The sequence below is a fragment of the Ailuropoda melanoleuca genome, chromosome 5, assembly GCF_002007445.2.
Source record: "Ailuropoda melanoleuca isolate Jingjing chromosome 5, ASM200744v2, whole genome shotgun sequence".
NCBI lineage: Eukaryota > Metazoa > Chordata > Mammalia > Carnivora > Ursidae > Ailuropoda > Ailuropoda melanoleuca.
This window is the reverse complement of record NC_048222.1, coordinates 62,503,945-62,527,538: the sequence shown is the minus strand read 5'-3', so window position 1 is coordinate 62,527,538 and position 23,594 is coordinate 62,503,945. Positions and strand designations below refer to the sequence as shown.

At 46.7% G+C, this 23,594-nt stretch overlaps 1 protein-coding gene across 4 annotated transcripts in view; it reads left to right on the top strand.

The window, feature by feature from the left end:
- The window catches only part of CAPN3 (calpain 3), a 57,353-nt gene that overhangs the window by 23,006 nt on the left and 10,753 nt on the right, over positions 1 to 23,594 (top strand). For 2 of the 4 annotated variants that reach the window (XM_034661091.1, XM_034661092.1), the window contains exons 2-9: positions 10,898 to 10,967; positions 12,796 to 12,914; positions 14,681 to 14,814; positions 15,555 to 15,723; positions 18,602 to 18,685; positions 19,555 to 19,640; positions 21,759 to 21,836; positions 22,634 to 22,794. In XM_034661091.1, the coding sequence (XP_034516982.1) occupies positions 10,898 to 10,967; positions 12,796 to 12,914; positions 14,681 to 14,814; positions 15,555 to 15,723; positions 18,602 to 18,685; positions 19,555 to 19,640; positions 21,759 to 21,836; positions 22,634 to 22,794 (901 nt within the window). Of the gene's footprint in view, positions 1 to 10,897; positions 10,968 to 12,795; positions 12,915 to 14,680; positions 14,815 to 15,554; positions 15,724 to 16,584; positions 16,729 to 18,601; positions 18,686 to 19,554; positions 19,641 to 21,758; positions 21,837 to 22,633; positions 22,795 to 23,594 lie in introns of those variants that run through there. The other 2 variants (XM_002913197.4, XM_034661093.1) reach the window with 2 other exon arrangements.

The window sequence follows — 23,594 nt, the reverse complement described above, 5'->3', positions numbered from 1 at the left end:
AATATTACTCAGCTATCAGAAAGAACAAATTCTCAACATTTGCTGCAACAAGGACGGCACTGGAGGAGATAATGCTAAGTGAAATAAGTCAAGTAGAGAAAGACAATTATCATATGATTTCTCTCATCTATGGAACATAAGAACTAGGATGATCGGTAGGGGAAGAAAGGGATAAAGAAAGGGGGTAATCAGAAGGGGGAATGAAACATGAGAGACTATGGACTATAAGAAACAAACTGAAGACTTCAGTGGGGAGGGGGGTGGGGGAATGGGATAGACTGGTGATGGGTAGTAAGGAGGGCACATATTGCATGGTGCACTGGGTGTTATACGCAACTAATNTATACGCAACTAATGAAGCCATCGAACTTTGCATCAGAATCCGGGGATGTACTCTATGGTGACTAACATAATATAATTTAAAAAATCATTAAAAAAAATTCTGAAGGAAAATGCTTTTACACTTCAAATATCTAGCCAAATTCTCAATCACATGCAAAAGTAGAAAACAGAGTTAGCTGGGCAAGGTCTCAGGTGACTTAGCTCCCATGCATCCTTACTTAGGAAGCTGCAAATTGCTTGCCAATCTAATCAAGGAGTAAACCAAAGAAGAGTTAAGATCCGGGAAATGGGATTCCACCCAGAAAGGCACAGTCAGTCCCAGGCCACCGCTCCTAATCTGAAGGGCAGCCAGTCCAGGCTGTATGGGAGAATGAGGCTGCAAAGGAAGGCCTGGGGGAGAGAGCAATGGACCCACTAGGTTATCCAATGAGTTTAATATTTGGAAAAAATACTGCTGAGGAAAAGCATCAATAGATACATAGGAAATCAGAAAATTATAAAGAACAAGAGAAAAGAAGCATTTATACAGAAAGGAAGTGTAATACAGCATAGCACTTAGCTAAGAAGTGAACAATATTCACCTAATCTTATTCAAGTAAATACTGAATTTTAATTTTACCAAAATTTATGACATAACTATTTTGGGAAGATGGTGGGTAAAGCATAATGTGAGAAGTCTAAATCTCGTTTGTCAAAATAGGAACTCTGCTGATACTTTCAAGAATAATAAATTAGGGCCGCCTGGGTAGTTCAGTCAGTTGAACCTCTGACTCTTGGTTTCAGCTTGGGCTGTGATCTCAGGGTCCTGAGATCGAGCCCCATGTTAGGCTCTGCGCTCAGCATGGAATCCACTTTGGACTCTTTCCCTCTCCTTCAGCCCCTCCCCCCTGCGCTTTCTCTCTTTCTCTCTCAAATAAATAGATAAATAAATAAATCTTTAAAAAAATAGAGATCCAGGATGAAAGACTGGACTCTTAAAAAAATAATAATAAATTAAAAAGTAATAATATAAAGATATTATTTAGAAATATAGAGGTAAATACCAGAAGAAATCACTGAAAGAATTAAAAGTGGGGGCGCCTGGGTGGCTCAGTCAGTTAAGTGTCTCATTCTTGATTTTGGCTCAAGGTCATGAGGTCAGGCACCAGGTCAGGCTCCACACTTGGCACAGAGTCTGCTTAAGATTCTCTCTTTCCCTCTCCCTCTGCCCCTCCTCCTGCTCTGTCTCTAAATAAATAAATAAATAAATAAATAAATAAATAAATAAATGAACTCTTTAAAAAAATAAATTAAAAGTGGCTGTCTCTGAGGAAAGGGATTTGCAGGGCAAAAGACTGCTATTCCTCTATGTACCTTTTGTATTGTTCGATTTTTTAAAAACTTTGTTCACATGTAAATGTAATAAAAATATACTTATTTCTTAAAAGAACTGACCTCAAAGATTATATTGAGCTATTATGGTACTTCTATAATGCTAATGTCATGGATTCAAACCCTACTGGACGTACAAATCTCCTGGGTTTCTTCTTCAAACTGGAGAGTCCCAGACCCCTACCAAGAATATTTGAATACTTAGGTCTAGGGTGACACCTGGGAATCTGCATTTTTAAACTGGCATCCCAGGTGATTCTGATGCAGGTTGCCCAAAGACCACACTGGCAGGAGCCCAGAGGAGATGCAGCTGGCTGGAGTCAGTGACTGGACAGGGGCAGCATCCCCCTCGGGGCCAGGCTGCCAGGCCCCAGTGTCCACCTGCATCGGCTCCCAGCTCTCAAGTTCAAGGTGTCCGTGGAAGCACGGTGAAACTTCGAAAAAGCTGGGCTTTCTTGTGAATGTAATTCTGACACACATGTATCCTTCCTTCCCCACCCACGTTCTCTGCCTCAAGGGTCCTAAATCTGTAACCATGGAAGTCGGTTTGTTGCCACGGGGCCTGCTCTAACAGGGACTTGCGTTTGAGGTCGCGTTACCCACCCTCCACAGAGCAGAGTCCCTGAATGGCCAGTCAAGGTCTTTGGGGGCATGGGGCAGGGACATCAGGAGAATGAAGGCTTCATTAACCTCAGACAATGGCTTGGAGCAGATTCCTTCTATGCATTCAGCAGCCTGTATAGGATTAGTGTATACAGCATGTTTCGAAGGCCCCATGCTATATCCCATTGGCCGCCAGTGTCAAAGGCATGAATGCCTTTTGCTGAGGCAGGGTAAGCCTCTCAGTAGCTATATTTTTTCTTTTTAAAGAAAGAATCCCAGCAAGGCTGATGGAAGTACCCTAAAGGTCTCCAAGCCATTGTGGCCTGTCCTGGGGCTGTCCCTGGCTCTCTCGCTCCCCTTGCTGTCTCCCTCTCTGACTGGCATGGTGTTGCCCCTTGACTGTGGGCTCCGGGGCCTCCAGCCAAAGCTGCTGACTCTGACCACGGCCTTTCTCTGGGCTCTGTTCATTTGCATCGCGCAGCTGAGGGTGGAGGAGCTATATAGGTCCGGCCCATTCACGGGAGGATTAGGCCTGGACTGAGGGCGCAGGGGGAGAGAGGCCGCAGCGAAGGCCCAGCTCCACTCCCTGAGCGGTCACCATGCCCTACCTGCTGCCAGGATTCTTCTGTGACCGCGTGATCAGGGAGAGGGACAGGAGAAATGGAGAGGGCACTATCACACAGCCCCTCAAGTTTGAGGGGCAGGATTTTGTGGTTCTCAGACGACGGTGCCTAGCTCAGAAGTGCCTCTTTGAAGACCGTGTGTTCCCAGCAGGGGTTCAGGCCCTGGGCTCCCATGAGCTGAGCCAGAAAACCAAGATGAAGGCCATCATGTGGAAAAGGCCAAAGGTAGGGATGGGAGGGACGGGGCTTCAGGACTCGGTTCTTGGGCACAGGAGGTCAGGTGGTCCAGAGCCTGAAGCCGCGGATCCACGACCTGAGCAAGGGGCTTATCAAGGTTCTCTGACCCATGTGCCCCCAGAATGCCTTCCTGTTTCCTCCTGAAACTGGAGATGTTATTTTCTATTCCTGAACTGGAGGTTATTATAACCCTCTAGAGGTCTCTGAGCCTGCAAATATTTTTAAGAGAGCTAATGCGCTGGCTTCAATTCATAGTAAAATAGTAAGGCACAATTGATTATCAAGTCTTCTTGAGAGCAAGTATTCTGGGGATGGGAAAGTGGAGTGGCTAAAAGCACTAGGGCTCACAATTTCAAGGAGAGTTCCATGGAAGGTGGTGAACAGTTAAGAAGCAGGAGGCTGTGGGAGGCCGGAGTGCCTTGTGAACCTTCCGCCTAAGGCTGGCTCACTACGGATGGGCAGCTTCTGTTCGTACAGAAAGGTCTGTGCTGAGCAGCCAGGCTTCTTACAATACAATGTGGTGCATCCACATTTAGGACTATGTGTTTTCTTGGAGAATTGATTGCTTTATCATTATGTGATGCGACTCTTTATCGCTAATATTCTTTGTTATGAAGCCGGCTTCGTCTGAAATTAATACACCTACCCCAGCTACCCTTTGATTAGTGCTAGCATGGTATGCCCTGCTCTAGCTACCCAAGTCTTTATGTTTAAAGGGAGTTTCTCGTAGACAACAAACAGTCCGGTCTTTTTTTTTAATCCGTGCTCACAATCTCTATTTTTTCATTGGCGTATTTAGACCATTCACATTTAAGAGATTATGATACAGCTGGATTCCTATCTACCATGTTTGTAACTGTTTTCTATTTGTTATAATTGTTCTTTGCTTTTCCTCTCACCCCCTTTCTGCCTTTTCTAGTAATTTAATGTTCGATATGATTCCATTTTATCTCCTCTCTTAAGTGTATCAATTATACTTGTTTTAAGTTAATGGCTATGCTACAGTTTCCAATATACATTTACAAGTAACTTAATTCCACCTTCAAATAACACTATGCCATTATATATGCAGTCTAACACTTCATAATAGAAAATGCCCAGTTCCTCCCTGGCTTCCCTTGATTCATTTCACCTGTGCATATGGTATCATTACTCAACACACTGTTATTATTACTTTAAAAAAGTTATCTTTAGATTAAGAATAAGAAAAATACAAGTTTTATTCTACCTTCATTTATTCCTTCTCTGAAGCTTTTCCTTTCTGTATGTAGGTCCAGGTTTCTGACCTCTATCATTTTCCTTCTCCCTGAAGCACTTCTTTTAACATGTCTTGCAAGGCAAGTCTGTTGGCAATGAATTCTCTGGGTTTACTTTACTGAGAAAGTCTTTATTTCTCCTTCAGTTCTGAAAGATAATTTCTTGCATATAGAATTCAAGTTTGGTGGGTTTTTCTTTCATCAATTAAATATTTCAATCCAGGGGCACCTGGGTGGCTCAGTCTGTTAAGCATCCTACTCCTGATCTCAACTCAGGTCTTGATCTCAGGGTCATGAGTTCAAGCCCCAGCATGGAGCCTACTTAATACTATTTATTCATTTTTAATAATTAATTGATTGATTTCAATCCAGTCTTTCCTGCTTGCACGGCTTCTGAAGAGAAGTCTCCTGTAATTATTATCTTCATTCCTCTACAGGAAAGGTATTTTTCCCCTCTTGGCTTCTTTCAACATTTTTGTCTTTAACTGCAGTTTGAATATGATATGCCTAAATGTAATTTTGTGTTGCTGTATTTTTCTGGTACTTACACCATTTGATGTTCTTTGAGCTTCCCGAATCTGTGGTTTAGTATCTGTCATTAATTGTGCAAAGTTCTTGACCATTGCTACTTCAGATATTTCTTCTGCTCTGTTCTTTCTTTTCCTCCGGTATTCTGGTAATGCACGTGTTACATCTTTTGAAATTATCCCACAGTTTTTGGATGTTCTGCTCTGGTTTTTTTGGCTTTGGTTTTTTTTCATTATTTTTCCCTTTGCATTTCACTTTGGGAATTTCCTCTTGTCTCACCTTCAGTCTCACTGCTTTTCCCCACCGTCTTTACCCAGTTTATGGACGAGCCCATCAAATACATGTTTTAGTGTTTTTTATTTACATCATTTCCTTTTGATTCTTTCTTAGTGTTTTCATCTCCCTGCTTATATTACCCATCTTTTCTTGCACATTATCTACTTTTTTCCATTAGACTCCTTGATGTACTCATCATGGTTATTATAATAATGATTCCTAGCTGATAATTTTGACATCGGTGTCATATCTGAACCGAGTTCTGCTTTCTCTCTTCAGACTATTTTTGTTTGCCTTTTGGCATCCTTTGTACTTTTTGCTGAAAGCCAGACATGTTTTGGGTAATAAGAACTGAGATGGATAAGCCTTTGGCATGAGGATTTATGTTAGCCTGACTAGGAGTTGTGCAGTGTTTAATGCCTCCTACAGCTGCAGGTGCCAGAGCCTTCAAATTCCTCTACTATTTTTGTTTTGTCCTTCACCTCACCCTCCTCTTGCTTTTGGGCTTTCCTAGGTACTCCCCCTCAGTGTTCGCACCTTGAAGCTTGTCAGCTCTAAGTGGCTGTTATTACACGGAAGCCCTGTTGATGTGGTGTTTCAGGTGGGAGGGGAAGTGTTCATAATCTAATGATTAAATCTCCATCTTTAAATGGGCCTGTGTGACCTTCATACACATTTCCCCATTGGTATAGTATTTTTTCCCTTCTTAGGTGAGAAAGGAAGGCTGCAAGGGGTGCAATGCCCTTCCCCCAACTGAGGTAAGACTCCAGAAAAGAGAGGGGTCTTTCTTAGATCTTCACCACAAGAACTTGGTGGGATTTTGGGAGGTAAAAACCATGAAAGTATGGGGGGGCGGGGAGGATCGTCCCAAGACTGGACTCCAGAAGTTTCTCACTCTCATGCTAGTCCACACTTGGCCTCCAGAAATTCATCAAAATACCCGTTAAGCGTTCCCACCACTTCATGGCTTCAGCACTTCTGCTCTAGATAAGCAGATCTCAGCTGTAACTTTCTGGTTTCACTTGTGTCCATATTTCAGGGTGGTGGATTGCCCTGCCACCTCGGTTTCTGATGGGTCCAAGCAAAGATGCTGATTTTCAGTCTGTTCAGCTTTTTCTTGTGGTAAGGACAGGAGTGAGGACTTTCAAGCTCTTCACATGTTGGGACGGAACCAGAAGTCCTCCACATATATTTTAGCCTATCCTTTAAAGTGTATGTTTCTATTTATTTTATAATGCACAGTATATGTTAGGACAATCAATATACACATATATAATTTAAAACCAATAAGAATACTTACATAGGGTTGCATGTTCAAAGTATTTTACTGATGGAGGTAAATAATAGAAGTTTGGAGTCACTGTGCAAACCATGGTACCAAAGAACTGAGGAAATGGTCAACTGTTGCTTATGCTGGGACTCCATCACTGACAGATCCAGTCTCCAGGCTAAATTATAGCCAAAGGAATAGCTAGAAATCTTAGGTCCCCAAGCTGAAATGACAGAGCTGGGACCATTTACCCTTTGTTCATATCATCCAACATAAACAGGTCTCAGAGCCTCTAGGGGATATTTACACAATATTTTTAAGTAAGGAGAGAGGGAGAAGTAGGTGGTAGGGAGGGGGTATCTAGGCAAATCCGAGCTTGTTTACGAATTAACCTTCAATAACTGATCCTCACCAAACAGACGTCTTTTATGAGGACAAACAGTTAAGAGCCTCTAGGCTGTGGGTTTCCTGGAGGGCAGGCAGGGACGATTTCCCATTTTTATTGTACCCTTAATTCCCCAGCTCTGTACATACCTGGGGGCTCAATTAATGTTTGGTGAACCATGGCGGAGGTGGTATTGAAGGTAAATGTGGTATATTGGGGAATCTACAACTGCAAAAAGTATAACTCCATTCCAATACCTGGACCTCCAAACAGAGGGACGAGATATCAGAGTAGTTGCTGTTGTCTTTCCAAGTAGCCAGCCCTGGAATTGGTGGGCAGTGGGAAGATGAAGCGTGCCTCTGAATACATAGTCCCAAGGAGAGGAAGCTATACCTGTAACAACTAAAAAATGTAGCTACAAGTCACGTATTTGAGTCACTATAATAGGAATAATAAGGAATAATAATATATTCCTTATAACAGGACAGAACATCCAGTAGTCTAGGGTTTCAGCTGACAAGTAACAGAGACCCAATTCAAACTAGCTTAAACCAAAAGAAAAGCTCCTATAATTTGAATGTTCAAGGGTGATGTTGGATTTTGACACACCTAAACCCAGCGCTCAGACCATGTCATCAAGACACAGTCCCTAATAGCGTCTATCTATAGATCTATCATCTGTTTATCTATGTGCCATCACTGCCTTCTCTGCCCCCCATCCCCATCTGTTTCCTCTGAGTTGGCTTTATTCTCAAACAGACTAACTTCGTAAGGGGCAAAGGTGCCACTGGCAGCTTCAGGATGACATTCTACCAGCTTAGCAACTCTAGCAGAAGAATGTGCAGTTGACCCTTATTTAAACAGCATAGGTCCACTTATACATGGATTTAAAAAAAATAAATCCAGTATAGTACTGTAAATGCATTTTCTCTCCCTTATGATTTTCTTAATAATATTTTCTACTTCCCAGCTTATGTTATTGTAAGAACACAGTATAGAATACATACAACATACAAAATATGTGTTAAGCGACTGTTTAGCTTATCGGTAAGGCTCCCAGTCAAGAATAGGCTACTGGTAATTAAGCTTTAAGGGAGTCAAAAGTGATATGTGGATTTTTGATTGCGCAGGGGTCGATGCCTCCAATCCTAGCGTAGACCAAGGGTCTCAAGTCTATTTTTTTTTCTCAATAGTTACCGCAAAAGTCTTAGCCGATACCTCATTGGCCCAGATTTGGTCATGTGCCCATCCATGAACCAATCACGCTCACTCACTAATTGCCCCTACTATATGTCCAGAGCTGGGTGAAGGGGGAAGCTCACCAGAGGAGCATGGGCTGACCGTGGAGTTGTTCCCCAGTGAAAAGGTGAGGTGTAATCCTGGGAGAAGGGGCTATTTTCCAAGGAAGCAAAACACTGGGGAGACCAAAAAAAAAACGTGCCCGCTATACCTTACTTGGTTTCTTTTTAAAAGGAAGGAGTCTTGGGGCACCTGGGTGGCGCAGCTGGGTAAGTATCTGCCCCAGGTCATTATCTTGGGGTCCTGGGATCCAGCCCTGCCTAGGCCTGGGGCTCCCTGCTCAGCCGGGAGTGTTTCTCCCTCTCCCTAGGCCCCTCCCCAGCCCCACTGCATGTGCACGTGCTCTCTCTCAAATAAATAAAAATCTTTATAAAAAGGGGGGGCGACTGGGTGGCTCATTTGGTTAAACGGCTGCCTTTGGCTCAGGTCGTGATATTAGGGTTCTAGAACTGAGCCCCATTTTGGGCTTCCTGCTCAGCAGGAAGTCTTCTTCTCCCTCTCCCTCTGCCCTTCCCTCACTGCTTGTTCTCTCTTTCTTTCTCAAATAAATAAATAAATAAAATCTTTTAAAAAATAATAAAAATTTTAAAAAGAGGAAGGAGTCTTATCTGGAATAATGAGTTTTACGTTTTCTTTGTGGGAAGTGGTTTTTAAAAACCACAATCTGGGGGCACCTGGCTGGCTCAGTCTGTAGAGCATGTGACTCTTGATCTCGGGGTTGTGGGCTCTATCCCCACATTGGGCAAGGAGCCTACTTTAAAAATAATATCAAAATCTTAAACACACACACACACACACACAATCTGGATGTTGATGTTCTCTTTATTACCAGACTGTTACTACTTCTAGATTTTGGGGGGGATTTTTTTGATGGGGGGTTGTTTAGTTGTTTTTAATGCAGAGAGATAGGAAATATTTTCTTAGGAAAAAAAAATCATGATTTATATTTATATATCTAATTCAACTTTAACATTGCAGAGTTGTTACTTAAATTATTTGATTTTATAATTTTACATATTTTTATGGTAAAAAAATCTTGGTACCTAATGACATTAATATAAGTTCTTATTTATCATATAGCATACATGTCAAAGTTTTAAAATAATGACATTATTATTATTATTTCTTATGATTCATATTTCTTTATGGTTTGGGTTTTTGACCTTAGGATATATCCCAAAAGGAATAAAGAATCAAAATATTATATTTTAAGTCACTTGAAGTAATTCTTTTTATGTGTGTGGTCAGTCATGCCACCAACTTGATATGCAGTTAGGCTCCTTTGCTTCAAGTTGCTTTCAGCTTTTATAGACTGCTTTTTAAAATGGTTTTTCCTTTAATTTTGGCTATTTATTTATTTATTTATTTAAAGTAGGGTTCCATGCCCCACTTGGGGCTTGAACTCACCACCCTGAGATCAAGAGTAGCAACACCCTATGGACTGAGCAGCCAGCCACTGTTGGCTTTTAATTATGTACAAATTTACTTAGTTCCTAAGTCAAAACTCTTTTCAGTTATATTCACTTTTGCTTCCATCCCTATTCCCACCACCTTATTCTCTCCTTCCCCCTACAGGTTATCTTTTTAAGGATTCTTGTTTGGGGTTTATCCTTCCATTGCATTAAGAGTTTCAGACAGAAGGTGCATGTGGTATGATCTAAGCAAGACATTCCATCCAGGAGGAGGGAGAGATCCCTGAGTACAGGGAGCTGCAACTCACTCGGGTATTTTGAGTTGTCATGATGGGGGTGGGCACGGGGAGAGAGAGACAGGCACACACAGAAGGAGAGACAGACAGAGAGGGAGGGCTGGGTCACAGGGACAGCAAGACTTCTTCAGGCTCTGAGGAATGGTGTTAAAACCAAAACAAAGAATCTGCAATTATTTCAAAATTTTCGAAGTTAAAAAACAAAGCGTTCACTACATCAAAAACTAATGAGGTACTGCATGGTGACTAACATTAACAATAAAAAAATTTTAAAAACAAAAAAACCCCTAAGACATAGAAAAAAAACAAGAGCACCCTCTGTTGGCCGCTGTCGGGCTGCACATAACGTGTAGTAGCTGACTGAAAGCTGCTGGGCCGTGCATACTGGGTTAGCTTGAGTAAAGAAATGTGCCCTCGGGGCACCCTGTTGTGAGTTCAAGCCCTCATACATATGAGGGCATATATACATATATGCCCTCAACTGACCAGGGGGCCTGCAAGGCCCACAGCAAATTTACACTGCTCTCCCCAGTTCTCAAGTCCTACAGACCCTGGGATATATGCTGACTCTAAATATCTATGTTACCACATCTTGGCAAGAAAGATCTTTATTTTCCTTCCTGCACTTATTTTCCTGGCATAGAAAAAGAAAACAGCCATGCTTTCTGCTGTCCCTTGCCAAAGGTGTAACAGTAATAACACTGCCCTAACTCAAGGTACATTCTTACGCAGAGAGTATGTCAGTGTACAGGAACAGTGTAGAACAATGGGAAAAGGAGGCATGTTTCTGGCTTCCACCACTTACGAGCTGTGTGTCCTTGGGCAAGTTCCGTAACTTCTCTGAGCCCTGGTTTCCTTATCTGAAAAATAAGAATGATAGTATCCAATTCACAGGCTATTTCTGGGGGCTTAACTGTGGGATGTGAGTGTGACATTACGTAATGGGCCTCAATAGACAATAGCTCCTACTACTGTCGTTATTTCCTTTCTGTTTCACAGGAAATTTGCGAGAATCCCCGATTTATCATTGGTGGAGCCAACAGAACTGACATCTGTCAAGGCGATCTAGGTAGGCAAGTCCCCTGGGGTCCTATCCAGCCAAACAATCAAGGGCTGATTAAAAGGTGTGGTTCCTTTACAGGAAGTAAGGGGACAGTAATCTGTTTTTGCTCTGAATGCATTTTTGGGAAGAGGTTTTTATAATACTACTTCATGCACATGTATCTATGTGCTGGTGATGTCTTCATCTACTCTCCGTTCCCCCCACATCTCTCATCAGTTCTTTGCCTCAGGTCACGGGAGCTATGCCCCGTTCCACAGCGTCCTCCCTAGAGTCCCAAGGACACTTGCACAGCCCACCCTGCAAGATAGAAGCCCTGCTTTAACGGTACCCACCCCCTTAAAAGAGAGCTCTGGAACTGCGCACCAAGCATGTCCCCTGAATCTGCATGGAATCCCTAGGCACGCAGAAAGTGCACTTGTCACCCAATCTCTTGTTTAAATTGCCCCAGCATTGCTCCATAGGAAAGCAGTCTTTCCCCAAAGATAACAGCTGCCACGGGGATGTGGTCCCGCGCTCTGTCTGCGAGGTTAGCTGGCTCTTCCAGCAGACCTTCCTCTCAGGAAGTGTTCTCTTCGGTGTGGACCTCGGGAAAGCTCTGTGAGGCAAAGTTAGAGAGAACACCAATAGAAATAGTTTAAAACTTGAGGGGAAAGAGCACCCAAGACCAAATGAAACGAATTTGGCTTATTTAACCCCAGAAAGAGAGGCCAAGGAAGTTTCCAATATCTGGGTTCCTGCACCCAGGGGGGCAGGCTGCCTGCAGAGCCCTGGGCAAGCTCATCATCTGGACCTTCTAACAGAAACTGTTTCAGAGGAGAGGCTTGCTTCTTCCGGGGAGACAGGGTGGGGAGGAGGGCTGCTGGCAGCTCTGAGTCTCCCCTCTGCAGCCTCAAGGATGCCGTCACAGCCACACAGCAAAACAAATAACAAAGGCCTGGGGCGCCTGGGTGGCTCAGTCGTTAAGCGTCTGCCTTCCGCTCAGGGCGTGATCCCAGAGTCCTGGGATGGAGCCCCCCATCGGGCTCCATGCTCCGCTAGGAGCCTGCTTCTTCCTTCCCACTCCCCTGGCTTGTGATCCCTCTCTCACTGGCTGTCTCTGTCAAATAAATAAATAAATAAATAAATACATACATACATACATACATACATACATACATACATACATACATCAATCAATCTAAAAAAAACAAACAGACAAACCAACAAAGGCCTCACAGAACTTAACCCATCCTTAGAGGGCAGCCTCCTTAGAGGGCAGCCCTGTGACTGTCAGTGTAGCAGGCCTGTGCCTTGGGCATTCTCTCTCTCTCTCACACACACACACAGCAAAATGACTACACACATACTCTGCCGGAAGTTCAGGGAATAAGAAAAAATCCCCACCTCATTCCATCGTCAGATGCCTGGCTTTCCTTCCAGTACCAACGGGCTTGGCTGATGGCTCCCAGACGCTCAGCCTGCCCCGAGGCGGGAAATGCACTCACGTTGCAAAGATACGGGCAGTGCAGATTTCCTACGGGTGTTAGGAGGAATGACCCAGTGTTGACCTACTGCTCTGTCTTCCCTGAGGTCCAAAAAGGAAGTGAGTTTATATTACAGATGGAGGAATTGCCTCCAGCCTTCAGGAAAACCAGTCAGAAGGGAGTAAGTTACCCTGACCGAATTGTCAAGGGACCGCTAGCCAACTGTTCTGGGTCGATACCTGGGTCGATACCTGGGTCGAAGTAGGACAGCGAACACTAAGTAAACTGGTTTGGCAGAGACATAGAAGCGTCAGCTGGGATCGGGTCTTTTTCTTCCCTGGAAGTAACCTGTGCCCTGTACTTGCTTGCAGGGGACTGCTGGTTTCTCGCAGCCATTGCTTGCCTGACCCTGAATGAGCGCCTGCTTTTCCGAGTCATACCCCACGATCAGAGTTTCACCGAAAACTATGCGGGGATCTTCCACTTCCAGGTGAGGTAACTGGAGTGTAGTTAAGAGGGCCAGCTGCTGTCCACCCGCCCCCGGTCTCCTGGCCTTGATTTCCCAGTAGCTTCAGGAAGATTCCACCCACCCTCCCAGACTTGGCTGTGGGCAGTGACGCCCTTAACGCCTCAGGCCTGTGAGGAAGCAGTTGTTTATCTCTGCCCTCTAAGCCCGTCCCCTACCCCCCACCTTCCGCTATGCCCCAGAAAGGCAGGAAGACATCCTGTTTGCTGGCCTGTGGATCTATTTTTGCCTCTCCAGCTGGCTGGCTGCTGTGTTATTACCCGTGGACCTTCTCCAGTAGGTCCCTAAGGTGTTAGCACTGGGAATTCGTAGGGCCCTTTAGTTCACACAGGAAACACACTGCGTGACTATGGCTCCTTTTCTTGTTGCCCTTTAAGGTGGGTCTATATGAAGTCTTGCACTCACCTTTTCTAGGCCCTGGAAGGAAAGTCTGGTCAATCTGGGGACCAGGCTTCTGGTTTTTCCCCTCAATGAGTCTTTTGTTTGCAGACTCAATTAAACCACTGGAAATTTTCTAGGTCCAAATTGTCCTGTCAGAGAGCCAAATCCTGGTGCTGGCCCAGAACTGAAGTGAGTTCCACACGTGGGGATCCAGCAGAGGCTGGGGTTCTGAGGCGTCACTCTGTTCCCAGCCCCGGAAGCTCCTAATGTCCTGGAACTGAGCCAGATCATCAGCTGGTGCACCTGCTGACCTTGCACCTCAGCTCTGAAGGCCTCAGAAAAGGTCTCTGATCAGGTTCAGGTTCACAGTCCTGCTGCCCCTGAGTGTGGGTAAGGCAGCCAGACCCTCATTTTTGTTTCTTTCCTGGGCCATCAAGCTGCTAGTTTCCCTCTGATATTTAAAGGGTCTTGTGCTCCAAGGGCCATATGTATGAAGACCAGATAGATTTTTTGCCCTCTTTTCAATAAGGGAGAAAATGTCATTACAAGGAAATGAAACCGTACTTGGCCCTCTTCAGTTAAAACTGATTTGTTCAAGAAAGAACAACATCCAGGGGGGCCCGGGTGGTTCAGTCAGTTAAGCATCCGACTCTTGGTTTCGGCTCAGGTCGTGATCTCAGTGTTGTGAGATGGAGCCCCGCATCAGGCTCTGCGCTCAGCGTGGAGTCTGCTTGAGATTCTCTCCCTCTCCCTCCAGCTTGTGCTCTAGCTCAAATAAATAAATAAAACCTTAAAAAAAAAAGAACAACATGCAGAACTGAAATTATTAGACAACATTCCTGTTACGGCCAGAGTATATTCTGGGACACTTCCCTCTTCCCTGTCCACCTTTCTTCTTCAGCAGCAATTTCTACCTTGTTTGTCAGCAAGAAATCTATAAATCAATATGTCACCACCAAGCCAGTAGTTCTCAACCCTGGCTGCACATTAGGATCAGCTAAAATACCTCACATAGAATACGCAGACCCACTCCAGACCTACGAGCAGGAGAATGAACATCTCAAGTCCTCAGATATGCACGGAGCACCTGCCGTCCCCGGCACTGGGCTGGACTGTGAGGAAGAGGTCACGTGGTAGGTACCTCACTTTCTGCCCCCAAGGAACTCACAGTCCAGTTAGAGAAAGATACACACACCCCAAACCCAAAAGAGCATGAACAAGCATCAAGGGGCCGAGCGGAAGAAATGGGACTGCCTTGGGGTCAAAGAGACTCTAAGGAATGTGGAGTAGAAATACGTTTCCCAAAGGTGATCTGGCGACGTGAGTGTGTCCTTGATGCTTCTGTGCAGTTCTGGCGCTATGGAGACTGGGTGGATGTGGTTATTGATGACTGCCTGCCGACTTACAACAATCAACTGGTTTTCACCAAATCCAACCACCGCAATGAATTCTGGAGTGCTCTGCTGGAGAAGGCTTATGCAAAGTAAGGCAACACTTTAGGATGTGAGGCAGGGCTACAGGTGGGGGGCTGCAAAATGCAGCTGAAGTCTTGTCACAAGAGGAGGCATTTGTGCATGCACGTATGTGTGAGTGTGTGTATGTGTGTGAGTGTGTGTGTGTGTGTTCGACTGTGACCCAAAGTCAGAGACGATCAGGTCCAGGCAGCAATGACTCTAACTAAAAACACTATATTTAAGGGTAGAATGAAAACGTGTAGAGAATCTCCAGATTTAGCTTCCCATAGTGAGCAGTTTAATTCTGCCTTCCGAATCAAAGGTTGGTGTTGCAGGTCTCGGACCTGAGCATTACATCTCTGAAGCTCACATCCCAGGGCCTTGCTTGGCTCAACTTCACGATCTTACAGTATATTAATAAAGTCACATTGTCTCTCAACTTGGAAGCTCCACCCCACCTACTACTAATGGCTCTAATGGAACGCATCCTTAGGGTTTCGGGTATGGTGGAAAGAGAACTATCAAGAAGTGGGAATAGTTGGGATCCAGTCCTGGTGCTTCCGGGTCCCTGGGGCCTTGGGTAAGCCACTTTGCCTCTGGAGCTCAGTTTCTCCAATGTAAAGAAAGGAAATCATAGCATCTATCCCATTAGCTTACAGGGTTGTTGGGGAATTAGATAAGAAAACATTACAGGACCTGAGAGTAAAGTTCTGGTGACATGGCACCTGGAACCCTGTGACCTCGGATTGTTTTTCGTTCTCTCTCCAAGGCTCCATGGTTCCTATGAGGCTCTGAAAGGTGGGAACACTACAGAGGCCATGGAGGACTTCACAGGAGGGGTGACAGAGTTTTTTGAGATCAAGGATGCTCCCAGAGACATGTACAAGATCATGAAGAAAGCCATCGAGAGAGGCTCCCTCATGGGCTGCTCCATTGACGTAAGTCTGGGATGTGGGATGCAGGGCAGGGAGCAGCCGGCTATCGGGAAGCCAGTCACATGATGAAGAGCAGCGTAGGGCTTTCCTCGGGGACAGGGTGGATATTTTGTTTTAGGAAGCAGGAACTGGCTCTCAACTTTGAAAATTTCTCAAGGAAGAAGGGTTTCTGGGGATTTTCACCAAAGAAATAGGGCAAAGATATTCCAAGCCCCAGACTTCAGGTAGAAATAGGTCCAGAGGCCTGCATCAGCACCGGCCTCCTGTGATCAGTACTGCTCAGCCCCAGCACGGCCCAGTTAAGCTGGCCACGTACCTGGTTCTGGACCAGAACCTGCCATTCCCCAAGACAGCCTCCCAGTCACTGAGCTTTGCTCTTGTCTCTCCTAGGATGTGGGCTTTGTATTGTAATCTGGGAGAAGCTTGGCCTGCAGGCACGGTCTCAGTGCCACAGAGTGGTGCGAAGGGAGTCTGGGGCCATGGGGAAGGAGATGGTAGAGTGGCCAGGCCTCCTAAGTTTTAGGAGACACGCCTTCCCTGGAGGCGGCTTAGTGTGTAATAGTCTTGGCTCTTTCCATCGCTGAGGAAGGGGCCCAATTTAAATTCCTGAATTTCCTTCCTTTCCCCATACTCCAAATGGGTCCGAAAGCATGGGAAGATCAGCTAGCATTAAACAACCATAGATGAACATTTTCTTTCTGTATCACTTTTCTCCATCTTGTCTCCATTCACGCTGTTTCTCTCTCCTCTTTTCCTTGTCTGTCCCCTCCCTTATTTCTGTCTCCTTCCCTTTCTATCACCCTCCCTTGGTTGCTCTGGCTCCTTCTCCTGGACTGTCCCTGGCCCTCACCCATCGGGCCTCAGGATGGCACAAACATGACCTATGGAACCTCTCCTTCTGGACTGAATATGGGGGAGTTGATTGCACGGATGGTGAGGAATATGGATAACTCACAGCTCAGGGACTCAGACCTCGTCCCCAGAGGCTCAGAGGACAGACCGACTCGGGTGTGTACAGCTCCAATTGTCAGGACTGCCCACCCCTCCGACCTGCATGACCCAGCCTACTGCTGTTAGACCCCCCTCAGCAGCCGGGGCCTTATACACTGACCTCTGCATGGGCCTTCTGAGGGTCTGGGTGGGAATAACTTGCCCGATCCAAGGCTCCTGAAGAAGGTGGGAGAGACGGGATTTGGAGGGACTCTCTGCGGGAGTTCCTTCATACCCTGTGCTCCTGGCAGTTTCTCTGCTAACAAATTAACAAGCAGAAATACAAGAGAGACTTCACTTATTTTTAAAAATACATCTCCTCTTCTAATTCATTCATTTGTTCATTCAACATATATTTATTGAGCTCCTACTAAGTGCCAGACACTCTTCTAGTAAACAAACAAAACAGTTTTTGTTCACTAGAATAGTCTCTTCCCTCATGGAGCTTATATTCTGGTACTTTCGGAAGTAATGCACATTCACTGAGGAATACTGACAGAGCCATACAGAAAATTAACCTACATTCTCTAACACCTAAAGGTGGTAACTCTAAGTATTTAGTATACTTCCATCTAGGATTTTTCTTTGCATATAGTTCATCTAAATATTTATTTTAAAAATCTTACATTCTATGTACCTCTTTGCAGTTATGCTTTTTTCAGTTAGCTTTATGTTCTTAATGTACCAATATGAATTATATTGTTAATGTGTCTCCTAAAACATTTTTTAGTGGCTGCACCGTATGCCGACATACAGATAAGTTATCATTTATTAACCCAATACCCTATTATTGGAAAACTGGACTGTTTTCTATGTCTTGTGTTGGCTATTATTTTTAAATGCCATCACGAACATCCTAAGAGATATGTCTTTGTGTGCATTGTGATGACCCTTTGGGACAGACTGGCCAGTGCAGGAATTGCTAGGTGTGCATAGGTAATGCCAAAGGAGTCGTTCTAAGTGGTTTCTCAGGTCCAGACTTGAGGGATGTGTGGATCTCCTGCCCCATCCCTTTCTATTCAGCATGGTCTGGGTCACATAAGGACTCAGATGTGAAAGAGGCTAAGATGCCAAAAAACCCTGGCTCCACCCACATCCCGGAGCTTGAAAAGGCTCACAATTTGCACAGCCCAACATGTCTCCCGAAGCTCTTCTTAAAGCGGTCACATTACCAGGCAATATGAAGCCACACAGATACGGTCTAGGGCTCACTGGGTGTTAGAGAGCCTACCCCTCTGCTGAGCATCTCCTGGGGCGGCTGCTTGGGGGTTTCTGCAAAGCTCTTCCCCTGCCCCCATAGCCTGAGTCATGTCTGAGCAGGACTCGCCTCTGGCCTCCTCCAAATTCCCTCCCTGGGCTCTGTGACTCTTGATTTCTTGAGTATCATGTTCTCCATGGGTCTGGAGGAGGTGAGGGGATATACAGAAAGGAGGTTAGGCCTATATGTTTCGTCTAATCTCTTTTCTCACTTCCTTTCTCTTCTGGGAAGAGTCACCTCTGGGTGGGCTCAGGGGAAGGGGGAACCTGGGTCCCAAGCAGCCTCCCTAGGTCCCTGCTCCTCCTTTGAAGACCCCAAGAGATCCAGAAAGGAGGGGCAGGCATCCTCTCACCTACCTCAATATTGTTCCGGCCTCACGTGGATCTCCGATGGTCAGAACAGACCTTTTCGGGGCAACCAGCTTGAGGGAAACCAGTTGTCTGGGCTGTGTCTCCTTGCCTCTCCAAAAGGTCCAGCAGTGGTGCTCGCATGGCCAGAAGGCCCCCTTTCAGAGCGTGGACTCGTCCTTGTCCTCGCAGAACCGGGAAGGCTATCTCGTGTGCACTTCGTCTCTGAGGCAGCAGAACCTCTGCCATCCGACCCCTGACAGGCTATCTGGTTTTTGCTCCACAGACCATTGTTCCGGTTCAGTATGAAACCAGAATGGCTTGCGGGCTAGTCAAGGGCCATGCCTACTCGGTCACTGGGCTGGAGGAGGTGAGGCTGGCGGGGTGGGCAGGCGTGGGAGCCACTTGGGTCGCCTCCTGAAGTCAGGACTTAGCTTCCTGGGCCCCTTCACCTCTGCAGACCTGGCCTCCTCTAGGGGGCTCTGCTTAAGGTCTGGGTCCAGAGCCTGTGGCTGGAGGGGGCCCCTGGGACAGGTAGAGACGGATCTTGCCACAAGGTGGTGCTCAGATCATCTTTGCTTTTAGTGCTAAAGATGGCAGTTTCCCCAACTATTTGGGACTTAGTTTCCTATCTCCAGGGAACAAATAGAAATTGCTTTTTGGTTTTATGAAATTTCTTTCATGGGCTCTCGTGTTTCCTGCTCTCTGGGAGTTGAACAGTTACACTACTTTGCTCCTCCTGGCACATTTGGCTGGAGACAGGAAACTTGTCAGGACCACTGTGCACAGTTGGGCAGTCTGTGCCCCGTTCACAGGGATGGGCAGAGACTGGAGGAAGGGGCACATTTTTCTAATTGGTCCACCTATGGGGGCCATTTGTCTGTAGTTCCTCAGCCAGCAGGGGTGGTTTTTTTTTTTTTCTAATTCAAACAGAGACACCTCGTATACTCGAGCGGCCCTACAGTATACACCCTACCCCTTGCCCCAAAGCTCATAATGGCCAGGAAAATCACTTCCTAGTAGACAGTGAAGCCCTGACCTCTGCAGACTCAGGCCTGTGGTTCAGACATTCCCTCTACCATTTCACAGAGAGCCTCTGATTAGTCTCCTTGACCGGGACCAGGCAGGACAGCCCCTGCACAGATTCTCTCCCTGTCCCCATCCTAGCCCTCAGGACAAGACAGAAAACGCCCTTTCCAGAAAGGCCCAGAGCAAGAGAGCTTTTTCTCTTTGTCCAAGGCTCTGTTCAAGGGTGAGAAAGTGAAGCTGGTGCGGCTGCGGAACCCCTGGGGCCAGGTGGAGTGGAACGGCTCCTGGAGTGATGGGTAGGTGAGGGGGCCCGCAGAGCCCGGGGCCAGGCTGTGTTGGATACCACACCACAAGAGTACTACAAATGCTTCGTCTAAAATTACCCTCAAGACCCATGATCCGCAGAGGGGAAGAGAGGATGTAGGCTCCAGGGAAGGGCCCACAGAGAAGCCAGGGAGCCGGGGATTCAAAGACCTCACTGATGGCCATTGGCTGGAAAGGGAAGATTCTAGAAAGCATGGGCTCTAGGTCCACATAGAAGTGAAGTGTGAATGCAGGGCTCTGATTTCCCTTCCCTGTTTCCTTATCTGTAAAATGGGAACAATGTTACCACTTATGTGGTGGGCTGGAGAGGGCCTCGTCGGGGCTAAGATTTCCTCTCCCTTGCTGTCACTGAGAGGAACGAACTGGGTGCAGCAAAAACAACAAACATGGGGAAGTTACATGATGGCTCAAAAACATTTACAAAGCTTTTAGAGTGCACCCAATCACTGGTTCCAATTGCCTCACTGAGGGGAGGACAGCCCGTTGAGCTCTTTCATTCCCGAGAGGATACAGCAGGACTCAGTAGCTGCGTGCGCTCCTCAGCCCCTGTGCTTACCTCCACCCAGGGCACCATCACTGCTGGTTCATTCAGCTCTCCCTTCACTTAGTATCACTGAGCCCCTGCCGGACAGCAGGCACAGGGCTGGGCACTGAGGATAGTCCCTGAACAGGCAGCCTCCCTGGAGAGACTGGGATATTCTGCGGACTCTCGTCTTCTCACTGCCTCCTGCAGACATTCACCGCCTTCCTTCCCTCAGCAGTGGGGGGTGGGGGGGGTAGTTGGTAGGTCCCACACAACTCCTGGGGACTTAGAAATGAACAGGGAGACACAGGTCCTGCCCCTGTAGACTTCACGTTCCAGTGGGAAGGACAAAACCACCACTAATAATGAAGATAAAGGTCCCAAAGAGGGAGCCCCTCACTTAGTTTGGGTGGGATAGGAAGAGTGGAAAAAGGTTGCCCAAGAGAGCAGAATGGCACCTGGGCTCTCCACTGCTCCAGGTCACCCACAGGGACCCTCTCTGTGTTCTCCAGCCCCATAGTTTGGTGTCCAGCCTTAACCCACATCCTGCCAATGCCTCCATCACAGGGACTGCTGACAAGTGGGGCCCATCTCTGGGTCACTCAAGGAGACCACCCTCCCTGCTCCGGGTCCCTCCTTCTGTTCTCCGGAACCTCCATTTCCCCTGGAGTATTCCCTGACCCCAAGCCATTCCTCAATCCCTTACCTTGCTGAGGACAACCCAGTTTCGCTTTATTCTCCTCAGCTGCCTGAAACACAAATGTGCTTTATTTCCTCCCTCCTGAGGAGAGTGTGGAAAACCAGCCAGCCTTTAGAAACATGCAGCCAGGCTATTTCCTGGGGTGGCAGGAGAAAGGAAATGTTTGCATGCTTGGTCTTTTTCTTAGAACTCAGACAGTTAGTTATGAGAGGGCAGGCACTAGTCTAAAAGCTTTGCATGCATTATTTCACTCATTGCTCATTGCAGCCCTCTAAGTAGACAATAATACTCATTCCCCTATTGCATTTGGGAAAACACGCTGAGAGGTTAAGTGACATGCCCAAGGTTATACGGCTAGTACTGGTATTATTAAATGGAATCCTGGGGGCACCTGGGTGGCTCAGTCAGTTAAGCATCAGACTCTTGATCTCAGCTAAAGTCTTAATCTCAGAGTTGTGAGTTTAAGCCCCATGTTGGGCTCCCTGCTGGACATGAAGCCTACTTAAAAAAAAAATCTAAAACTAAATGGAATCCAGTTAATCTATTTCCAGAGCTCAATTCTTAACCTTAAAACTGTGAGGAGGGATAAAAAACGATAACAACAACAACAAAAAAACCTCAGCCAGAGAAGAATCAAGCGTTTACAAACCCATTTAAGGTCTTACTCCTGCGGATGGTGGGAAGCCACTATTGGGTTTTACACTGAGGGGATCAGATCATATTTCCATTTTGATGCTTCACGCTTGCTGCAATTTGGAGGTGGGCCATTCTTTCAACTTTTTCATATTTCTCTTGATACCTCCTGCCCCAGCCTACATCAGGCCTCCCCTTCTTCTTCCTTTCATAATTCCTCTATTTTCCCTCCAGATGGAAGGACTGGAGCTTTGTGGACAAAGCTGAGAAGGCCCGTCTGCAGCACCAGGTCACTGAGGATGGAGAGTTCTGGTGAGTCCAGGACCCAGGAGGACCCCAAAGCATGAAGGATGTGGTGGGGAGCTGAAATCTCAAACCTCAGTCCCTGGAAAGAGGTCACAGACCCCAGCCCTCAGGAGATCTGGGCCTTGTTCTCCTCCTTCAGTCCAAGGCCCAGCAGGATGGGGTTCTGAGAGGAGCCAGGTCACAGTGATGACTGAACCTGGGACCAGGTTCATGATGTGGCTCCTGCCTTACCTGTGCCCCTCTGTGGTGCACGCGGCTCCAGCCACGTGATGGATAGTTTGATCCCTGGTCCTTGCAGAGCTGTCTTCTGAGCCAAGGCAACTCTACTTTGCTCACCCAGTGCCAGACTCACCCTCACTCAGATCATTTCTACTCGGCCCTCGAGTCTCAGCTTAAAGGGAACTTTCTTCAGGATCCCCGTTTTGCCCAGGACTGGGATTAATTAGTGAGACTCATCATCCTCGAAATTGCTTGCTTAGTTGTCTGTCCTCTCCTAAACTGTCTCTCTTTCTGCTGAGCCCAGCACAGTGCCTGGGTCCAGGGCAGAGGGACATGGTTCCACAGGAGAACTGAAATGCAGCCAAGCTCTCCCATCAAGGACACAGAAGTTTGAGTCATTACCGGAAGAGATGGTAGTTTGGGATGGAAACATGAGAACAGACAGTGTTTACCCTAAAGAGAGAGACGGGGTCCTCTCTGGGGCTGTGCCCAAGTTCGTCTGAACTGTCTGATCACGCTGCGCTCGTCCCGGAGTCTTACCTTTCCCAACCTCCCGTATGACTCTTTCTCTTCCAACCTCTCAGGATGTCCTATGACGATTTCATCTACCATTTCACAAAGCTGGAGATCTGCAACCTCACGGCTGATGCCCTGGAGTCCGACAAGCTGCAGACCTGGACGGTGTCTGTGAATGAGGGCCGCTGGGTGAGAGGCTGCTCTGCCGGAGGCTGCCGCAACTTCCCAGGTGGGAGACGCTCGGGATGGGGGAGGGTCCGAGCGGAACAAGTTCCAGGTGTATCTTATCTTACGAAACCCTCCCTGCTTCACGAGAAGGAAAGGGCCATGCTGAGGAGTGTGCAGTAGGGAGCTGGTAACAACTTTTAAGCACGACACCGTGTCGCAACGATACTGCACTCATAATGCTGAGGATGGGACTGAACAGAGAGTTAGCAGCGACTGCAGGGGTGCAAGCCAGAGATGATGAAAGCCGGAGCAAGTCCCGGGCAGCGGAGATGGAGGGAAGGGGGCAGACTCAGGGGGCCGAAAATTGAATGAAGTCCCTGAAGAGTGACTTCAAATTTCCCAGTTTGGGGGCCTTGAGAGGATGGTGTCAATGTAGCAACATAAGACGCACAGGAGAAAAAACTCAGCGTGTTGTTGGTTTTTTGGTGGAGCTGGTCGTGGGCTTGTAGGGAGGGCAGTTTAGCTGGGGATGTGGGAAGTTTGAGGGATCTGTAGATTATCCAGGTGAAGATGTGTCATAGAGAATTGGATGCACAGAATACGATGGTCCTTGATTATAGGATTAGAACTCAACATGTATTTGTGGAAGAGAGGATGGAAAGAAGAGAAGGAAGGAGGGAAGACAGAAGGGAGAGAGGAAAGGAAGGAGGGAGGGAGTCAAATGGAGATGGTCGCTGGGATCTACGTCATCGTTATGCAGGGACAGTTAAAAAGTGGATCAGACAGCCTAGGGGGGCAGAACAGTGGGGTGGGAGAGAGGCCTAAGACCACGTCCTAGGGACCAACCACATTTCAAGGGCA